The sequence below is a fragment of the Talpa europaea genome (assembly GCF_964194135.1).
Source record: "Talpa europaea genome assembly, chromosome: 1".
In the NCBI taxonomy this organism is placed as follows: domain Eukaryota; kingdom Metazoa; phylum Chordata; class Mammalia; order Eulipotyphla; family Talpidae; genus Talpa; species Talpa europaea.
The window spans coordinates 2816391-2837924 of NC_140073.1; the positions used below are offsets into that span (position 1 = coordinate 2816391).

At 58.4% G+C, this 21534-nt stretch overlaps 1 protein-coding gene across 2 annotated transcripts; it reads left to right on the plus strand.

The window, feature by feature from the left end:
* Positions 1-13521: 13521 nt before the first annotated feature.
* Positions 13522-17065, plus strand: ALDH3B2 (aldehyde dehydrogenase 3 family member B2; the record flags this gene model as incomplete). Of its 2 annotated transcripts, XM_084245119.1 has the most annotated exons (9): positions 13522-13683; positions 14060-14170; positions 14287-14407; positions 14603-14688; positions 15048-15129; positions 15390-15776; positions 15926-16092; positions 16520-16619; positions 16881-17065. In XM_084245119.1, 9 exons carry the CDS (start codon positions 13522-13524, stop codon positions 17063-17065), a joined length of 1401 nt encoding a protein of 466 aa, XP_084101245.1. The 2 variants fall into 2 exon arrangements, with proteins under 2 accessions (XP_084101245.1, XP_084101246.1); XM_084245120.1 differs by lacking the exon at positions 14060-14170.
* Between the last annotated feature and the right edge of the window lie 4469 nt (positions 17066-21534).

Genomic DNA, 21534 nt, shown 5'->3' on the forward strand with positions numbered 1-21534 from the left:
CACCCCTGAGAAGGAGCCTCTTGGGGCCTGCCGTAACCCGCTGCAAACTAGTTACCCCGTTGTCTGGCAGAGATGGGGTTCTGCAGTCACAGGGGCCACAGCAGCCTGTCCACCCCGGTGGGAGGCCCAAACTGCCTGCCTCCCACGCAGTCTCAGTGCTGGGCAGGCCCAGAGGTGGCACGCCCGTGGGGGTGGGCTGGCTGGAGTGCTAAGGCCTGCCCCCCAGTTCCCCTGCTGCAGCTGGCCTGGAAGGGAGAAGCCCCGTGGCAGCTGGCTCTGGGGCAGGACCTCAGCTCCACTCCAGGGGAGTTGGGCAACCAAAGGCTCTGATAATCAGCTCATGACACAGGTCACCGTGCCATCTGGAAGCACATGGGGCCCTGGCAAGCCTGCAAGGGGGGAGGGGTGGGTCTTCGCTGAATTTCCACATCATTTCTACAGCGTCTGTCTTGGTACTGGACAAAGACTGCATGTTGCGCAGACACAGAACTGGGCCAGGCACGTGGAGGGGGTGGGGGCTGGTGCCCTGGGCTGTGGCCCCACCAGCAGACTTCTCTGGCCTTCTCGCTGCCCTGGCCGCTGCACAGGACCCACCCGGCAGGCTGCACACAGGCGGGTGACCCCGACTGAGCCCTGCAGCCACATCCTGGCCGGGCTGCTGCTCACACCTGGGGCGCCGCCCCCGCCTGGTCTCGCCATGAAGTATGACGTGGACTTCGGGGTCATCTCCCCTCGCCTCTCTGACCTCTGGGTCAGGGGTCACCGCCATCCTCTGGCCTAAGGCAGCTCTGTGAGCTTGTCAGTCTGATCCGGGAGCTGCTCAGCGCGAGCCCTGGGCTGAACTGTTGTTCACATCTCAGCAGGTTAGACAGCCCGTGGCGTCCCCCCAAAACACCTGGGACTGCTGGGTAAGAACCATACTTCTTTTTATTTATTTATTTATTTGTTTGTTTTTAAAACCCTAAGACAATCAAATGGTAGATACTGAAAGGAAAAACATTATACTTCAGTTCCTTTAATGTCCCCCCCCCTTGTTTTTTTAAAGGATTTATTTATGCATGCAAGAGCTGGGGTACAGGCCAGAGATATGGGGGGTGAGAGGATTCACCAGAGACAGAGTGGGGAACAGAATAGACAGATCCACTGAAACACACTGCCGAGGGGAGCAGCAAGGAAACTGGAGAGGTCTGCTGCGCCCTGCTGGGCCCTGTTGGCCGGCCTGGGATCGCACTGTGCTGCAGAGGCTGTGGCTAGCTTCATAGTGCGGTGCTTAACCCCTTGCGCCACCAGGGAGGCCCCTCATACTTCTTTTTAAATCCGTGGCTGAGCTCCCAAGAAAGCAAAGCCCCTTGGCACCAAAACTCATGGGGGAACAGGACCCAGGTCAGCAAGAGGAGGAGCTGGGTGGAGCCCAGCGGGAGGGCAGGGCCCAAGGCCACTTCTGGAGCTCCCTGCCCGGGGGGCACAACGAGGAGAGGCAGGAGATTGGACCTTAGAAAAGCAGCATTTTAGGGGAGGGAGAGAACTACTCACAGCCACGGAAACAGGTGAGGAAATCTGGGCTCTGGGAGGGAAAACGTTCCCCACGAGAGTTTTGCATTTTCTGGCCTGTTTGATTGAAGTTTGGGGTTTCTACAAAGGCATCTTCCCATCTGCCTAGGAACCCCAGAATTGAGAAATGAACATTTAGGAGCGGCTGGGGCTACGCGGTGCCCCCTGGGCTCCTCATGCAAACACACAGGAAGCTGCTCCATGACCTGTCTGGATCCTAGGCCATGCCCTTGCAGACACATACCTGCTCCCAGCCTCCAGCACTCTTCGGGTCACCCCCAAAACTGAGCTGGAAATTCAAAGCTCACACAAAGAAGCAAATCATCACACAAAGAAGCAAATCATCGGGAATAAAAAGCAATAGCCCCCTAAAGAGACATAATCCACACCTTGCCCATTTGTCACCCCCCTGATTCTGAGAGGCTCTCAAATAGGCAGGAATGGCAGGTGACCTCTGACCTTGACTTTTGGGTCTCCCCCTCCTCCTGACAGTGGCATGGACTAGTGATTTCTTCTAGCTGGCAGCACAGGTGTGGTGGGCACAGTTCTGCCTGGCCCCCCAGGCTCGCCACCCCCTCAGGTGTGAAGGGAGATCACCCCGAGATTAGGTTCCCATGCAGCTGCCTTTGTGCTAAGAAAGGGGAGATTATCCGGGAGGGCCTGGCCTCGTCAACTCCAGGCTGGCTGGGGACCATGGGGCTCCATGGGGTCCTTGGCACCTCCACCACCACGAACTCAGCATGGAGGGGTTCAGTTCCAGACAGAGAGGCGGAGGGCCAGCACCTCCCCCACAGCTCCGGGCGGCCCCAGCACTGGGGCTGGAGCTGCCTCTGACCCCATGAGGTGAAAGGATCAGTGGGTGACGTTTCCAGCCTCTGCGATGATGGCAGTTTGCTCCATAGCAAGGAGAAGCTAATAACACCAGCCTGAACGTGACGGGCTGTCACGGCTGCCAAGAGGCTGCAAGGCTCCCGTGTTTTCTGGCTCTGGAGTGAGGAAGCCGCTGACCTGTCCTAAGCTGCCCTGGGGACAGCCCCATGACCAGGCCCTGAGGGTGGCCTCTGACACTGGTGGGGAGGGCTCTCAGCCCCGCAGCCCGGGGCAGTGGGTGGGGCGTTAGTGGGTGTTGGGATGGGTGCCTTCCCGGACATCAACAAGTGTGGGAGAAAATGATGACTCATGGCCAGGTCAGCTCTGCCTCAGGCCTGAACAGGGAGTGGGTCCTTACGTAGGTGGGGTGCAGCCAGGCCTGGGGTACCCTGAGCAGGCTGGAGCCACAAGGTGGATGAAGCTGCACATTGCTAAGCTGGACTCAGCAAAAGAAGCCCAAGTCCATGGAGCGTAGGTGCCACTTAGGTGAACGTCCAGGACAGGCAAATCCAGGGACCAAAGCACAGCCATGGATGCTGGGGCCTGGCGGGGCCGGGGCTGCTCACAGGTATGGCGCTTCTCTTTAGAGAACGTTCTAAAATTCGATAGTGGTGATGGCTGTCCAGGGATGGATATTCTGAAACCCGCTGCATCTACTACTACAGGGATGAATTTTAGGGATGTGAACTTATGTCAATAAATCAGTTGCAGGGCCTCCCTGGTGGCGCAAGGTGACGCAACCTATGAAGCCAGCTGCAGTCACTACAGCACTTGTTCCAGATCCCTGCCTGGCCAGGGAACTACCCACATGGCGCAGCAGACCTCTCCTGTCTCCCCGCTGCTCCCCTCAGCAGTGGATTTCAGTAGATCTGCCTGTTCTGTTGCCCACTCTGTGTCTGGTGAATCCTCTCACCCCCCCACACCTCTGGCCTGTGCCCAGTTCTTGTATGCATAAATAAATAAAATCTTTTTTTTTTATTAAAGTTTTTTTTTTTTTTTAAGATTTATTTATTTATTTATTTATCCAAGCACTGGGTACAGTCAGAAGCACGGGAGGGTGAGAGAATTCACCAGAGCCAGAGCGGGGAGCAGAGCAGGCAGAAGGACCGAAGTACACTGCTGAGGGGAGCAGCGGGCGGCAGGAGAGGTCTGCGCGCCATGTGGGACCCTCCTCCGGTGGCCGGGGAGCAGCTGGGGATGGAACCGGCGCTGCAGAGGCTGCGGGCAGCTTCACAACCCAGCGCTCAACCACTGCGCCACCGGGGAGGCCCAATAAATAAAATCTTAACCAAAAAAAAAAAATCAGTAGTAAAAGGAAGGAAGGCTGGTGTATAATTTACCGCCAATTGGAATTTAGGGATAGTTATAGGGCCATAGGGTGAGGCGAAAAATCTTCAGTCGAAGTTTCTAGAAGGTGAACAGAGTGGGGGATAATTAGAGGAGGCAGGGCCAGTGGTGTCCACGGCAAGTCCAGTACTGTTTGATCAGGGTGTGGGCTTTAATCTTAGTAAAGGGTATCTAGCTGTGGACATACACATACATAGCAGTGTGGCAAATTATATATATATATGTTATGTATATAATATATATACACACACATAAAATTTGGAGGATACAGATGTATTTGTGATGAATACATATGTATAATTTGCAGGAATTTTAGAGACAAGAAAAAGGGAGGAGCAGGTCGGGCTTAAGGTTGGTTTTGGAGTGATTTGAGGAGGGGTGCCATTTTAGAGGGGCGCAGAGGGGAGAGGAGAGCACATAAAGGGGAGGTGACATGGAAGTCGCCCTGGAATTCAGTCCAGCAACTGGCATGGACCCAGCAGTCAGGAGTGAACTTGGCCTCCAGGCAGAGTATGTCTGGGTGCGACACTAACCTGGTGTGAATTTGAATTTAATAATTCTCAGTGGAGCTGACAACTGTAGCCATGGAGACACATTGGTCTGGGGGACACAGGCGAGTGGGGTTCCATGGGATTCTGGGTGCACCCAGGTCTCACGCTACCTGCAGTGGCGACATCTATGCGCGTGTAGGCGCCCCGGAGCCCACAGCCTGTCAGGGCCACGCCCCGAGTTTTACAAGCACTCCACCTACTACTATTACATACACTATTAACAGGAAGGTCAGATGGGCCATCGGTCATTTTGTGGGAGCTTGTGTTCTAAAGTGTGTTTCCCTTTACGTTTAAAAGACAGTCAAAAGACGTCAACAGAAGAATTTCTGTATTGTTGGAGCTGATTGATGATTTTCAATTCTGGGAGGTGGTGGCCCTGCAGGATACTGAATAAATCAAACGACACCGGAGGGCAACAGGCCCCGTATTTCAGGCCTGGTGTGGGGGGCTCTCCGCGGGGGGGGGGGCAGTGTCTAGGCCCAAGGAACAGAGACTGAGAAGCAGCGCTTTGTACCTGCCCTGGACTCGCAGACCCGAGGGCCTGGGAGGCATTGCTGGGGGCCTCGTTTAATATCTTCATATTCTGGAGCCCTGACTCCCACCAGAAGTTGCTTTTAAATCTGTGCCGCTTCCCATTGTTAACCATCCTGGGAAGAGTCATCATTGGAATTGTTAATTGTTCATTTTATACTTTTGGTAGATTCTGCTGCTTAGGTAGGTGCTACAAGCACAATTCAGTTATTTTCCAGCCTTTTCCTTAAAGGGTGGAGGAAGTTTTCCTCCTAAGCAGCCACCAGTAGTCAAAACAACAGAAGAGGGATCTTTTCCCCTGTTGCACACAGGACAGCTGTGTAGACATCTCTGTTCAGAAGGCGGGGTGGAGGCACTGGCCCACCGCAATTCCACACTCAAGGCTGACACCCCGATTTCAGCCTGTGAGAACGCTGAGTCAGGCCAGACCCAGAGAAACTGTAGCATCATAAATCATGCTTGTTCTGAACCACTCGACTGTCGTGCAGCCGCCGATGCTGATACATTTCTACCTGCCAGCGGCGCTGCCTAGAGAGCAAAACACCAGAGAACAGCGTTGGACCCGGCCAGTGGTGGAGGCGGCAGCACTTCCAGGTCATGTTAGAGAACGTTCAAAAAGCTGAACAGGGACCTCCCTGGTGGCGCAGGGGTTTAAGACAGCGTTCTCAAGTATCGCCAGCCACTGCGGCCTGAGTGTGAGCCTGAGTCCCATTACCGGCCAGGGAGCTACCCACACGGCGCAGCAGACCTCTGCTGTCTCACCTGCTGCTCCCCTCAGCAGTGTACTTAGGTCAGTCTGCCTGTTCTGTTCCCCGCTCTGTCTCTGGTGAATCCGGTGCCTCTGGCCTGTACTCCAGCTCTTGTGTAAATAACAAATAAATCTTTAAAAAATAAGAAAATCTCAGACAAATAAGCAAATACTCAGATGTGGCGAGATCAGTGAGGCACAGAGGTTTTGCCTAAATACTGCCTACGTCATAAAGAACGGAAGGTCTGCGACGTCCCACAGGCTCCAGCTGCAAGCAGACTGGGAGAACCTGTGCTCTCAAGACTCCCTCTCTGCACCTGTGGTTCTTTTTTTTTTTTCTTTTAAAGATTTATTTATTTATTTATACAAGCACTGGGTACAGTCAGATGCTCAGGAGGGTGAGAGGATTCACCAGAGCCAGAGCGGGGAGTAGAACAGGCAGACTGACGAAACACACTGCTGAGGGGAGCAGCGGGCGGCAGGAGAGGTCTGCTGTGCCATGTGGGACCCTCGCCGGCGGCCGGGGATCGAAACCGGTGCTGCAGAGGCTGCGGGCAGCTTCGCAGCCCAGCGCTCAACCGCTGTGCCACCAGGGGAGGCCCAGGGGCCTGTGGTTCTAAAATTGTCCTGGGACCTCATTGTGACTGGACAGCGCCCTGGGCCACAGCCTCCGCCATCCCCTCCTCCCGGTGGGGACCGGACTCGGCTCCTGGGGCCTCTCAGTCGCTGTCTCTGACGCTTCTCTGCAGAGTCTCTGGAAGCAGCTGATCTGACCCCACCACAATCTCCCCCTGCAGGGGGAATCCTGCTGCACTTTGGGGTCCCTGCTCTGGACCTAGACAGGCTCTGGGTCTTCTGAGCAGGGATGGCTCCGGGTGGGCCGCCTTCTGTGTGGCGTGGGTCTGGAGGGAGTTTGCTCTGTCCCAAGCCCATTGGGTGGTTTTTCCCAGCGTGGCCAGGGACAGCCCCCTCTTTGGCCAGGGACCGCACCTGAATACTGTGGTCACAGGTTGCTGGGGCAGCTGGGGCGACATGCCCATTCCATTCACTGAGCCCCTCTGTGGGTCCCCTTGCACTCAGGACCCAACCAAGGGACAGACCCCCCAAGGTGCCTGTCCTCCCGCCCCCGGCACAGGCCTCATGTCCTGCTCCCAGACCGGGACTTCCTCATGGCTGCAGAGTCTACCTGCAGGCCTCACTCAGATGTCTGTGCCCCCAGCGCGGCTCCCCCCAGCATCTGGTTACCACTGTTGGATGCACTGACCACGGGCAAGGCGTCACCTCTGGGGACCCACGTGCCACAGGGCCAGTCAGGGCCGGCGCATGCCACCTGCCTCCCAAGGGCTCCACAGGCCCTTGTCGGTGGTCAGGACGTTTCTAGGGAGGGGTGCGCCTCTGCGGCACAGGGGCTTTGGTCGTGGCTCCAAGCTATGTCCACCTCCTGAGCCTCAGTGAACGAGAACTCGCTCAGCATCTTTGGAAGTGACTAAATTAGGGATCTAGAGGTGAGGAAGTCATCGTGGGTTGTCCCGTGGACCCCAAACCAATTGCTAAGTCTTAATCAGAGAGCAGGGGGTGTGGCCACAAGCCGAGGACCGCAGGCAGCTGTGGGGGCTGGTAGGGCAGGAAGGAGCCCCCCATCCCAGGCTCTGGAGAGTGTGGGCCTGGGGATACCTCTCTGTCCTATGGACTTCTAGCCTCAGAACCGTGAGCCCATACATTTCTGTTGCCTTCAGCCACCACATCTGGGCTCATTTTGTTGCCAAGTGGTGAGCTTCCTGGCCAGCATGCAGAGGTGGGGGCCGTGACCCCCCGCTTGGGGGAAGGAAGCTTTATTGCAAACTGATTGGCAAGGAGGCAGGAGGTAAACTCAGATCTGCCTCCCCAGCTAAGAAAGGGTTTGTACGTTTTGGGGACCAGAGTTGAGGTTCGATTGTACTGGCTAAGGAGTGGGTCAAGGGCTAAGAAATGTGGGCTAAAGTCCAGGGCCACTTACGGGGCAATTCATCCATGGAGAAGTAGGAAGAGGTTTTTCGTTAGATCACTGGATCTTCAGCCGGCCTTTGAGCTCAGCTCAAGAAGGGTCACTTCTGCCGGCTGGGGCAGGTTGCCTCCAGATGAAATCCAGTCTCCCCAACCCCCGCTGTGGGCCTGTGAAAGAAGACCTTGAAGCCAGATGCTTTTCCCTTTGTGTTCTAGGATCTCAGAACAATTTAGCCATTTAGCCTCTGTTACAACTTGTTACAGCAGTGGGTGAGAGGAGGCACCATCCAAATGCTTTAGTTTAAAGAACTTACACTGCTCAACAAAAACAAAATAAACAATCCAGTCAAGAAATGGACAGAAGAATTTAAAAGACATTTCTCCAAAGAGGAAATACAAATGGCCAACAGGCATATGAAAAAATGTTCAACATCCCTTATCATCAGGGAACTGCAAATCAAAACGACACTGAGACATCACCTTACACCAGTGAGGATGGCACACATCAAAAAAACAAGCAACAGGTCCAACCACTATGGAGACCTGTGTGGAGATTCCTCAACCTACTAAAGATAGAGCTTCCAGTTGATCCAGCAATTCCACTCCTAGGGATTTACCCAAAGGACACAGAAACATCAATTCCAAAGAGCACCTGCACCCGTATGTTTATAGCAGCACTGTTTACAATAGCTAAGCTTTGGAAACAGCCCAAATGCCCAAAAATAGATGACTGGATCAAGAAGATGTGGTCCATATACACCATGGAATATTACTCAGCATTCAAAAAGATAAACTCATGCCATTCACAGCAATGTGGATGGAGCTAGAAGGAATGATGCTCAGTGAAATAAGCCAGAAGGAAAAAGAAAAATATCGGATGGTTTCACTTATAGGAGGAATACAGGGGAACCCAATAAGACATCAGTGTAAAAAAAAAAAACAACAGTACAAAACACAACAAAGCAAAAACAGACAATTATAAACCAGAGACATCCTGCAGGGAAAGAGGGAGGGGGTCAGAGGGAGGGAGGGAGGCGCACGGGGGACTGAGGTGATGGTGCACGGGTGCCTTGGGGAAGGAAATTCTGTGGGGACTACACCTGAGGGGGTGGGGGGAAGCAACTATTGTTTGAAAATAAAAAAAAAATAGGACCTCCCCGGTGGCGCAGCGGTTGAGCGCTGGGTTGTGAAGCTGCCCGCGGCCTCTGCAGTGCCAGTTCGATCCCCGGCTGCTCCCCGGCCACCGGAGGAGGGTCCCACATGGCGCGCAGACCTCTCCTGCCGCCCGCTGCTCCCCTCAGCAGTGTCCTTCGGTCCTTCTGCCTGCTCTGCTCCCCGCTCTGGCTCTGGTGAATTCTCTCACCCTCCCGCGCTTCTGACTGTACCCAGTGCTTGGATAAATAAATAAATAAATAAATATTAAAAAATAAAAAAATAATACATTTTAAAAAATGCTTTAGTTTAGGTTTTACCAGTAGCCCTTGAGGTTGAGTGTATTTTCATTTGCTTGTGGACTAGTCGTGTTTTTCTTTTCTTTTTAAGATTTATTTATTTATGCATGCAAGAGCTGGGGTGCAGGACAGAAGTGCAGGAAGGGTGAGAGGATTCACCAGAGACAGAGTGGGGAGCAGAGCAGGCGGATCCACTGAAACACACTGCCGAGGGGAGCAGTGGGGAGACAGGAGAGGTCTGCTGCGCCCTGCGGTCAGCTCCCTGGCGAGGGCTCAAACTCAGGCCTTCAAGTGGACACTGAGCCTTAACCCCTCAGCTACCAGAGAGGCCCCCCTGGTTCCATTTTATTTTAACAGCCTCCCACTGAAGTGTACACCCAGTGGTTTGGGGCATGGGCCTCTTCAGTCCAGAGCCCCTCGCTGCTCTTAGGAAGCTCTTGCCAGCCCTCAAGGTCTGTGCGGGGACAGCTCTGAGCGCCTCCCTGGGAACTGGCGCCTGAAGGGATTTGTGGTGGACGGAGGCTCCCGCGGAGCCGGCCCTGTGCACGGCTGGATGCCACCCGCTCTCCATGGCCCTCGGCAGTGAGTGTTCTTTTTTTTTCTTCCGTTTTCTTAAATTTTATTTTTTACATCATTTTCCACTTTTGCACAATGTATGCATTTTCATCTTGGTTATAGTCCCCACACAATTCCCAGCCCCCTTGTTTTGATCCTCCGCCTCCTCCACCCCCTGTAGTGTGTCTCTGGTTTATAGTTACTTGTCGATTTTGATTTTTGCTTTATTATAATTTGTCTTTTTCCTGGTCCCTTATTTAGTTTTTTTTTTTTTTAAAGATTTATTTATTTATGCATACAATGGCTAGGGTACAGGCCCCAGAGATGCCGGGGGTAAGAGGACTCACCAGAGACAGAGCGGGGAACAGAACAGGCAGATCGACGGAAGTACACTGCTGAGGGGAGCAGCGGGTGAGTCAGGGAGGTCTGCTGCGCCATGTGGGTTGCTCCCTGGCTGGTCAGGAATCGAACTCGTGCTGCAGAGGCTACGGATTATAGTGTGGTGCTTAACCCCTTGCGCCACCAAGGAGGTCCCCCTTATTTAGGTTTTCTAAATTCCTACTATGAGTGAGACCATTTGGCATTTTTCTTTTTTTTTTTCTGGCTTATTTCGCTGAGCATGATCCCTTCCAGCTCCATCTATGTTGCTGCAAATTACATGAGTTTATCTTTTTTGATTGCTGAGTAATATTCCATGGTGTATATGGACCACATCTTCTTGGTCCAGTCATCTATTTTTGGGCATTTGGGTTGTTTCCTAAGCTTAGCTATTGTAAACAGTGCTGCTATAAACATAGGGGTGCAGGTGTTCTTCGAAATTAATGTTTCTGTGTCCTTGGGGTAAATACCTAGGAGTGGAATTGCTGGATCATATGGAAGCTCTATGTTTAGTAGGTCAAGAAATCTCCACACAGGACCTCCCCGGTGGCGCAGCAGTTGAGCGCTGGGTTGGGAGGCTGCCGGCAGCCTCTGCAATGCCAGTTCGATCCCTGACTGCCGGGTGAGGCGCGCAGACCTCTCCTGCCGCCCGCTGCTCCCCTCAGCAGTGTACTTCGGTCCTTCTGCCTGTTCTGCTCCTCGCTCTGGCTCTGGTGAATTCTCTCACCCTCCCGTGCTTCTGACTGTGTCCAGTGCTTGTATGAATAAATAAATAAATAAATCTTAAAAAAAAAAAAAAAAAAGAAGTCTCCACACAGTTCTCCATAGTGGTGGGACCAGTGTGCACTCCCACCAGCAGTTCGGAGAGTTCCTTTTTCTCCACATCCTCGCCAACATTTGCTGTAGCTAGTTTTTTTTAATATGTGCCATTCTCACTGGTGTCAGATGGTATTGTATTGTCATTTTTATTTGCATTTCCTTGATTACAAGTGATGCTGAACATTTTTTCATATGCCTGTTGGCCATTTGCATTTCCTCTTAGGGGAAGTTTCTTTTTAGCTCTTCTGCCCATTTTTTGACTGGATTATTTTCTTTGTTGTTGTTGAGTCTCATCAGCTCTTTGTAGATTTTTGTGACCAGTCCTTTATCATTAGTGTTGTGTGCAAAAATGTTCTCCCAGTCGAAGGGGTGTCTCTTTGTTTTGGTTACTGTCTCTTTTGTTGTGCAGAAGCTTATTATTTATTTATTTTTTAAAGATTTATTTATTTATTTATACAAGCACTGGGTACAGTCAGAAGCACGGGAGGGTGAGAGAATTCACCAGAGCCAGAGCGGGGAGCAGAGCAGGCAGAAGGACCAAAGCACACTGCTGAGGGGAGCAGCGGGCGGCAGGAGAGGTCTGCGCGCCATGTGGGACCCTCCTCTGGTGGCCGGGGATCGAACCGGCGCTGCAGAGGCTGCGGGCAGCCTCACAACCCAGTGCTCAACAGCTGCGCCACTGGGGGAGGCCCATGCAGTGAGTGTTCTTGACCGCGTGTCCAGGGCTGGTAGGTGGACAGGGGCGGGTCATCCTGAGAGTCCACAGCAGAGCCAAGTATGCGTTCAAGATACTCGAGCGTCTTGCATTTTTCCACATGAGCCTAGGAACCGAGAAAGCGAAGCACATTGTTATCCCAGCGCGGTTCAGACGGTCGGGGGACTTGCCCTCGTCACACCGGAGGACACAGGACAAGGACTGCGCTGTCCTCAGACTCTCCCTGCAGCTGCTTCCGCCACAGGAAGTGCCTGTGACACATGTGCGGACCGAGGGCTTCCCAGAAGGGGCAGTGCAGCCCTGTGTCCCACCTGGGCATCTTCCTCTTTTTCGTCATCAGGGAACTCCTTGCCAGTCCAGGTGAGGAGAACAGTGTGACTTGTTCCTGCACCAGCTGATTGGAGCAGGCACAGCCAAGCCCGGCGCTGGGGCAGCACAGGTATGAATAAAGAGGTGGCCCGACCAGATCCTGCCACTCTTATGTCTCTCTTGGCAACACCCACACAGGCGTGGGCACAGAGGCTCTCAGGCCCGGAGGACTGGAAAGCGACAGAGGCAGAGGTGAGGAGCAGAGTCGGCCTTCTGGAGAGAGAATGTCGGGCAAAGAAGGCAAAGGCGCTGCGGGGGACCCTGGCGCGGAGCCCACACTAGGGTAATGGCCCGTGGCCCGAGGGCGGGGCGGGTGGGCACAGGTGGAGGGAGTGGGGTGGGGGCACAGGGCGGGGAGGGGGCACTGTGCCACCCTGGCTGTGCCCCACACCCTGCCTTGGCTGAGCAAGGCGCCCCCAGCTCTGGGCGAGGCCCGGGGAGGCAGGGAGGCGCCGCTGCCAGGGAGCAGTCACAGGCTGTGCGCTGGGGTCCGGGGAGGGCCAGGGGGAGCTGGGATTTGGTTCCGGATGGCAAAGTGGCTCTCGCTGCTCATCTCTGCCGCGGGCGGCCACGCAGAAAATTCGCGGCTGCAGAGAGAGGCTGAGAAGACAGTGGGAGCCGCTGGGCCTGGAGCAGGTGACGTCGGGGAGAGAGGGGTGCGGGGGCCTCGGGGGCCGGGGGTGACGTCTCCACTTAGCACCTTGAAGAGGGAGCCAGGTGGCTTCGCTTCTCATCCTTCCCGGGGAGCACGAGCAGGGCCCTGCGACCGTGAAGGGAGGCAGGAGCCCTGCCACCTGCTTGCCCACAGAGCGGGTTGTGTCGAGGCTGTGTCCTCAGGGCCAGGCCAGAGCCCTGCCCTCTTGGGATGTGCTGACTCATCCCCCGCAGGGCCAGGGAAGCTGAGCATGGCTCACTCGATGTCTATGAGGCTCTGGGGCGCAGGCCCGGACCTGCAGTGCTGCCGACGGCTGGGGACAGGCCCATCCACACACAGACACACAGAGACAGACGCACGGACGCATAGAGACACAGGCGCAACGTGCAGCCGCCGGGTTGGGGTGCTCAGACCCCCGCTCCGATCTGGCCAGGCCTTCCCGAGTGAGCCTCGCTGGGCCCTGGCCCTCCTGCAGGGGCTGCCTTGGACCTCCATGCTGAGAGCAGAGGGACTGGAGTTCCGGGCAGCCTCAGCCCTGCCCGCCTACCTGACAGCTCCTCTCCCCAGTGCTTGTTCTCCAGAACATTCTCCTCTGCACCATGCTCGGAGAGCTTGCTCTCAGCACCACCTCCCCATAGCACCGAACCCTCCTCATTCTCCCATGGCACAGCCCAGGCCACAGTTTACCCAACTGCTCTGCACAAGCTCTGTGACATCTGAGGCAAAGTATGCTCAGGGGCTCTGGCTTCAGCCAAAGAGGGGGGCTCTCAAGAACACCCTGCAGGGCAGCCGTCGAATCCCTGCTCCTTGATTCAGGTGTGGCCTGGTGGCCTGGGAGGAGGGGCCTGGTGGGAGTGGGAGCGAGAGCGAGTTACAGTGTGGAGGGGCAGAGCAGCCCCGGCCTTGGTGGGGTGACCATGAGTCCCTGTGGGGTTCAGTAAGCCCAGATGGGGGCAGGCCATCCATGGCCCACCATGTCTCCCCCCCACCCCCGCAGGATGGACTCCCTGGAGGACACGCTGCAGCGGCTGCGGGACACCTTCCGGGCGGGGCGGACACGGCCGGCTGAGTTCCGGACAGCGCAGCTCGAAGGCCTGAACCGTTTCCTGCAGGACAACAAGCAGCTTCTGCAGGAGGCGCTGGCGGAGGACCTACACAAGGTGGGTGGTGGGTGCCTGTGGGGCCTGCACAGGGTGGGCGGTGGGGATCAGAGCCTCAACCCCTCCCTGTTTATTCCCTGGTGAGGGGCTGCTATGAGCTGCCACGGCTTGGACTCGTCCACAAAGCGCCGGGCGGGCAGGCTCAGCTGTGGTCACGTGTTGCCACTGGGGACACTGCAGGGCCTGGGGTCAGGCCACTTGTCTGAGCACCCAGGGCGGGAGCATAGGGCCTGGCCTTGGCCCAGCTCCTCAGCTCAGCGAGCAGTTCCCAGGGAATCAGCTGGGCTGGTCCTGCAGACTCCCCTCATCCCTGGTGGGCCCTTGAAGCCCAAGCAGTGGGTACCCCGGGGCTGATGGTGCCCCACCCCCGTCACAGTCGGCTTTCGAGTCGGACGTTTCTGAGCTCCTGTTATGCCAGAATGAGGTGGAGCTAGCCCTCAGGAACCTGCGCAACTGGATGAAGGATGAGCCCACAGCCAACAGCCTGGTGAGGTGGCGGGGGGGGGGGGGGGCGGCGGGGGGGGGGGGAGGCAGGGCAGAGCGCTCCAGGCCAGGGTGGGCTCTGGGTGGCCCCAGGGGACCTCATGCCCTGCTGTTTCCCAGCTAACGAAGACCAGCTCCACCTTCATCCGCAAGGAGCCCTTTGGCCTGGTGCTCGTCATCGCCCCTTGGAACTACCCCGTGAACCTGACCCTGGTGCCCCTGGTGGGGGCCCTGGCCGCAGGTGAGAAGGTCCTGAACCCCATGGCTTCCCAGCCAAACAGACCTTCCCAAAGGGGTTCCAGAAATTCCACTGATATGGGGCCCAGCCTGGGCGCCTCCCGACATCTTTGCTCTGAGTCCAGCCCCCCTTTTCAGGGGAATGCCAGGGCACCCTCTGCTCCTCCCCCTCTCCCCTCACCCCTGTGAGCTCCCGCAGGGAACTGCGTGGTGCTGAAGCCGTCGGAGATCAGCAAGGGCACCGAGAAGGTCCTGGCCGAGGTGCTGCCCCGGTACCTGGACCAGGTGAGCAGGGTCTGGGCAGACCAGCGGGGACAGGTGGGTCCTTGGGGGCAGGACCCGAGTTCCACCCTCGGTCCTGTCTCCTCTGGGTTGCGTGGCCCCGTCCGGCCTGCCCCCTCCGAGGGAAACGGGCTGGCGACCACAGCTGCCCCCGAGCACTCCGCCCCAGGGGCCCCATCTCTGCTCGCCCGCTCACCTGGGCCTGGCCCGGGTTCCCCCGCAAGTCCACCCCCTTCACAGCCACCTGGGCCCCTGGAGGTCTCCCCTCCCCACCTAGAGCCCCCGGCAGGGCGAGGGGGCAGTCCCTCCAGGCTCCCGGGCTGGGGTCCCAGAGGGAGCCCACCGCCCGGCCCGCCTTGCAGAGCTGCTTCGCCGTGGTGCTGGGCGGGCCCGAGGAGACGGGGCGGCTGCTGGAGCACAGGTTCGACTACATCTTCTTCACGGGTGAGGGGGCCCGGCTGGGTCCTGGAGGGACACTGGAGAACAAGGACAGGAAGGCTATGTAGGAAGACGAGGGGGTGACTAGCGGTGGGGAGAAGCCCTGATGGCCACAGCCTGGGTAGGCAGGCCAGGCTCCTGGGGCGGGTTCCGGGGTGGCAGGCCCGGACAGTCAGCCCAACGGGAGAGGCAGGAGGGGCCGGGAAGCTGACGCTGAGCATCAGGCAAAGCTGCTCAGGCATTAGGCTCAACTCCTGTGTCCCCAGGGAGCCCGCGAGTGGGCAGGATCGTCATGACGGCCGCCGCCAAGCACCTGACGCCCGTCACGCTGGAGCTGGGGGGCAAGAACCCCTGCTACGTGGACGACAGCTGCGACCCCCAGACCGTGGCCAACCGCGTGGCCTTTTTCCGCTACTTCAACGCCGGCCAGACCTGCGTGGCCCCCGACTACGTCCTGTGCAGCCCCGCCACGCGGGAGCGGCTGCTGCCCGCGCTGCAGAGGGCCATCACCCGCTTCTTCGGCGAGGACCCCCAGCGCTCCCCCAACCTGGGCCGCATCATCAGTGAGAAGCAGTTCGGGCGGCTGCAGGGCCTGCTGGGCTGCGGCCGCGTGGCCATCGGGGGCCAGAGCGACGAGGGGGACCGCTACATCGGTGAGCCCGGCCTCCCCGCCCCGGCCCTGGGCTCGGGCCGCACGCTGGAGGCTGCGTGCAGGCCCCCCGGGAACCCGGCCCGGGGCTCCCAGGGCGCCCCCCCACGTCCCTGCTGCGTCCCGGGGGCTGAGCCGTCCCTACGCCCGCAGCCCCCACGGTGCTGGTGGACGTGAAGGAGACGGAGCCGGTGATGCAGGAGGAGATCTTCGGGCCCATCCTGCCCATCGTGACCGTGGGGAGCCTGGACGAGGCCATCGAGTTCATCAACAGGCGGGAGAAGCCGCTGGCCCTGTACGCCTTCTCCAGCAGCAGCCAGGTGCGGCTCGGGCCTGGCCTGGTGCAGGCACAGCGGGGCTCTAAGCTCACACACTTGCCACGAGCTCTCCTTTCACAGCCCACCTGGGAGTGTTAGGGCAGCAGCTGCCTCCAGCATGACTCAGATCCAGGCCCTCTGGATGATGGGAGCCCAAACCCTGCAGTGGCCGGCTGGCCAGCTCTCTGCCCTGGCCTGCCCTGCCCCTGCAGAGCCCCTGTCTGAGACCGTGCCACGGTTTCCTCCGGGTGGGACAGAGCATGGTGTCCCACTGTCTGCGCCTGTTTGCTATCCTGATTGTCCTGTATTAAGGTCATGGCCTCCCCCCGGCGCAGGGAGTCCAGGAGGGGCCGAGGTTGTGCAGTCAGGGATGGAGGGGGGGAGGCTCCCCTGCTCCTCCAGAGGATGCCCGCTCCTCTCCTGCCCCCAGGTAGTGAGCCAGGTCCTGGACCAGACCAGCAGTGGCAGCTTCACTGGCAACGATGGCTTCACCTTCCTGACGCTGCTGTCCCTGCCGCTGGGGGGCGTCGGTGAGTCCCCAACCTCCCTGCCTTCCCTCACCCTCCAGTCTCCTCCAGCCTTCCCCCAAGCCCGTGGCCAGTACCCCAGGCCCAGGAAGCTGCACTTTTGCCTTCGCTCCCTGTCTGCCTTGGTCCAAGCCCTGGAAGTCTCAACCTTCAGTTTCCCTGTCTGCAAAGTGGGGCCGGGCTACCCCCAGCTCCTGCCAGCTGGGGCCTCCAGCCAGGGCAATGGGCTGCCTGACTCAGGCGCTGACTTCTGTGCCCATGCAGGCAACAGCGGGATGGGAAGATACCACGGGAAGTTCTCTTTCGACACCTTCTCCCACCACCGCTCCTGCCTGCTCGCCCCCCCAGGCCTGGAGAAGCTCAACGAAATCCGCTACCCCCCCTACAGTGACAGAAATCAGCAGCTGATCCGCTGGGCTGTGGGGACTTGGAGCTGCACCATTCTGTGAACACCTGGCTGACTCCAGCCACCCCACCCCACCAGGTGCTCAGCGGTCCCCGCGAGGCAGACGTCCCAAGGAGGAGTGCAAAGGTCCTGCCCCAGGGCCCGTCTGAACAGACCCCCACCGGCAGGACCCCTGGCCCCTGGGTGCAGCTCCTTTCAGGGCCAAGTCCCCTCTGCAGCCTCCCTGACCCTCTCTTTGAGTATGTCTGGTGATGGAGAAGTCACCCTCATAAGGTTGGGGAGTGCTTGTGGTTAGAAAGGACTCCCTTGTTTTAGATTTACAAATGGCTCCCCCAATACAGAGCAATTTCTAACAGTTCCACTCACATCTGGTTTGGAGATCTGGGTTTGTCTAACCTGAAGTGATCTGATCTTGGATCCAGAGCTGGCCAACTGGTGGCATCTGCCTGAAGTGCCTCATTAACAAGAACTCGCGCCGAGTGTGGAGTTAACGGGAATGTGTGCAGCAGTTGATTTGTGATGTCTGCTAGGGGCATGGGAGGGGCCATGCACATGCTGGTCACAGCTGTCCTAGAAGATGGTCAGGGAGGGTAGAATATACATCTGGCTATTTCATCTAACATATGAAGAAACTCAAGCCTAGAGACAGGATGGGGGTGAATTAAACTTACACAGGAAAAGAGAGCAGAGTTGAATGATGGTGGGCTTCCTGGGAAAAGCAGGGCGCCGGGCCAGTGAGCAGAGCACATCTGGTCCGTCATGCCCAGCCCCTGCTCCTTTCTCTAGACTCTCCCTGGGACCAATCCGGCTTCAGTGGCTTCCTCTCTGCTCAGAGAGACGTGAAAACTGGATTACTAGTATCAGGGTGGGATGAGGCGGAGGGAAGACGGAAGTACGATTCTCCTGCCACCCTGAGAGTTGTTAGGGAGACAGAGCCCAGGGAGGCTCAGCGTGGACTCAGAAAAGGTGCTTAACAGGGACGTATTGATGACAGAAGGAAGGATGAAGATGGAAGTGAGAGGATAGAAGGATGTTTGCGTGGATGGATGGGTGGGTGGATGGATGGGTGGCCGGGTGGCCGGGTGGGTGGATGGAAGAGTGAGTAGATGAACGGGCGGGTGGTGGACGGATGGCAGGTGGAAGGAGAGGGGTGACCAGGCGCCAGAGACACAGCCAGACCCCGGCTGAGATGCTGGATGGTCAGGTGGGAGGCTCCACAGTCACTGGGCCAAACACTACAATTCTGTGGGTTCACTCAGGTCCTGATCCTTCTTTGGGTCTCAGTTTCCCCAGCTGCAGTGAGGGAGCGGGACCCACCGACACCCACAACAACATCGCCCTCGCCCGCCGTCACGCTGGGGTCTGCCGCGGCTGGGCCCGTTTTTCACCGGGGCGGCCACCGGGGCTGGTCGTGAGCCCACCTCCCTTCGTGGGCAGGCGCCGCGCCCGCTGGGCACGCGTTCTCTCGCCGCCCCACAGTAGCCAGGCCGAGGGTCAGCCAAGGGCGCCTCCCGTCTGGGGGCTGGAGAGGGGCCAGGGAGCCCTTGAGCCACCGCAGGTCCAGCCCCGCGAAGCCATTGGCAGGGATTCGCGGACATCTTGGATCAGCAAGCCGAGAGGAACAAACTTTGCTTAAAAAAGTAAAGGCTTATTTAGAGGCGGGAAGCAGGACTGCAGGCCGTGCGGGGAGGGGCAAGGAAGCCGCTCGGGCGAGCGTCGGGGGCTGTTGAGGCCTTTTCTCTCTCGTCTTAGCGTTTCCCTCCCAGCCCAGGGTCTTGCTCGCTCAGGTGTTACTGTTTCCGTTCAGGCTCCTGGGCCTTCTGACCTCGCTCTGGGGCACGCTTTTGTTAGCACCTCTTGGAAGGTGCTGTCCTCCCTCCGACGCCTCCTGAAGTCCCGAAGTCCCGGGCGCACCGTCCCTGCGGCGGCCTGGTGGCCCCGGCCTGCCCTGGCCCCGCCACTGCCACGCTGTCTTCACCGCGAGGACAGACACACGTCGGCACAGACACGTCGGCACAGACACGTCGGCACAGACATGAGCACACAGAGCCTCAGACCCGCACACGCGCTGGGTAGGGGCTGCGGCTGCTGTTTCTGGGGGTGCTGGCCTGGCTCCCTGACGTCCTTCTATAAACACCCTCTGAAATGGGGAAAATGGACCCCAGCCAAGGGAAGTGAAACTTTCCAGGACATCTCTACTGCTGTCCTCCCCAGAGTGGGGGCCAGCGCCTCCTGGCAGGAAGTGTGCTGGTCCCCAGCAACCCCCAAAACAGCCAGATCTGCTGAGCAGGCCTTTCCTTCCTCCCCGGGCACCTTGGGCCCAGTCAGCAGAACCCCACGTTTGCAGTGGGCCTCCCAGAGTCCAGCGTGAGAACCCCCCCACCGCGGGGAGGGAGGGGGCAGGGAGGGTGGCACACTTGGGCTCACCCCACCCCCTCCCACCACCTCACCCCTCATGTACAGCATGGGGGGAGGGAGTCTTGGCCAAGTCCATGTCCTTCAACCTCCTGGAGCCCAGGGCTGCACCTGCGGGTCTGAGTGACAAACAGCTGCCCCGGGGCCTTGCGCCCAAGGATCTCGTGACCCCAGGAGGTCTCTGCCTCCTTGACCGAGAGGAGGAGGGAGCGGGCCCTGGGGAGACGTGTCAGGGGACCCAGCCTCACGCTTCACCCGCTCCCAGTCACTGGACCCCTACGGCTGGGCCTGGTTTGGAGCCGGGCCGGTCCAGAGACTAGTCTGGCAGTAGAGCAGGCTGGGCCCAGATGCCTGGGAGGCCCAACGCCAGGGCTGGGTGCCTGGCATTCAGGGGGGAGCGGTGGGACTTTCTCACTCTTATTGCAACATTGTGTTTTATTTTGAGATGTATTTTACTCAAAACAACTTTAGGGGGTGGGGAGCACCTCTTTTATATGATGGAGGACCAGAGGGTCTGAAGCTGCCCACCTATCTCCCTTCCAGAGGCTAAGCGAGCGCAGCCCCGGGAGGGATTTCTGCAGCAGTTTTCAAGTTTATTGAACCAATGCTTAGACTGTTGGCTGTGTGCCAGGCGCTGCTTCTCAAGTGCTGTTAACTGTTTAATTTAAACCTCAGGGTGATCCCTGGAGATGGTCTATGATCCTGTTTTACACACGAGGAAGCTGAGGAACAGCGAGGTCAAGCGGCTTGCTCAAGGTCACACAGCTAGCAAGGATTTGAACCCAGGCCTCACAGTCTGTGCCCACTGCTGCTGGTTGCCCCTGCAACGACGGGCGTCTTTTAAAGGCTGCCAGCGTCTCCATTTCCAGGCCCAGAACTGACTGAAATCACTCGTGCAACTCCTCTGGGGTCGCCCCCCACCCCCAGGCCAGGCCTGGGCCAGGGTCTGCTCCACAACCTCTGTCCCGACTCTTCGCAGGACCGAGACTTCTGGCCTCTAGGGCCCGGCGCGCCCATCTTCCAGATGTTCAGCCGCGAGGACGTGTTAAAGGAGGGGGTGCCCATGGTGCACCCTGTGTTCATCAAGGAGGCCGCCTACTACGAGAAGGGCATCGCCTTCATCCAGACCAAGAAGCTCTTGTTCTCCGTGCCCTCCATGCCCACCCTGCCCACGCTGGACCCCGCCCCGGGTCCCTCACCCCATCCCTAGCCCCACCACCATAGCTGCCCGGCCTCAGCCTCCCATCTGAACAGGTCCTGAGGCCCAACCTGAGCCCAGCGATGCCCCTGTACCCCTGCTGTCTGCCATGTTCCTTCCCATGCCCCCACTCGGTGCCTGCTCACTTCTATGAAGTGGAAGCTGCCAGGGCCGGCTCCTGCTCTCCATCTGCGCGGCCCCTCCCTGTGACCTCAGGCGTGGCCTCCGACACGGCGTGTGATAGCGCCAGGGTGGCGTCCCTGTGCCCACCTCGTCCATCAGCACCCAAGGGCAGACACCAGGGTCTGGGGAAACTGTCCTGGGGCCAGAAGAGGGACGTTCCGAGGAAACACCCCCTGGGAGGCATCCCGACCCCCCTTGTCCCTGGGGCCAGAGACTCGGTCTGGGAGAGAAGTGGGTGTCCACACCTGTGCAAGGAGGTGTGGTGTCCACACGTGGGCCCCTGCACCTCAGCACCTTGGCTGTTCTGCAGGGAAGGGAGTGTGGCCGGCACCAAGCCTACCCGGCATCCAGGTGTGCCTGGGGGGTGAGCCAGCTTCACAAGGCTCTCCCCACCCAGAGCAGCCCGTCTAGGTGCTAAGGAAGGGCACTGGGCAGTCCTACCTGGGGGGCCTCCCCTCTGCCTGCCCCCCAGGCCGCCCACATCACCATCAGGGTGGGGGAGGCAGTGGTGGGGGCCCTGCTGCTGGGCCCCCAGTCCTGAGCCTGTGCTCCCTGCCAGGGCACCGAGGCAACTAGGCAGGCAGGGCAGAGCCTCATGCGCCCCAGCCCCCCAGCCGGCAGAGTGGAGGTGCTGGCCCACCGGGGGACCAGGGCTGAGAGCCCAGCGTGCTGGCCCCGCCTCTTGCCCAGCCCAGCCCATCCATCTCCCCGCGGCC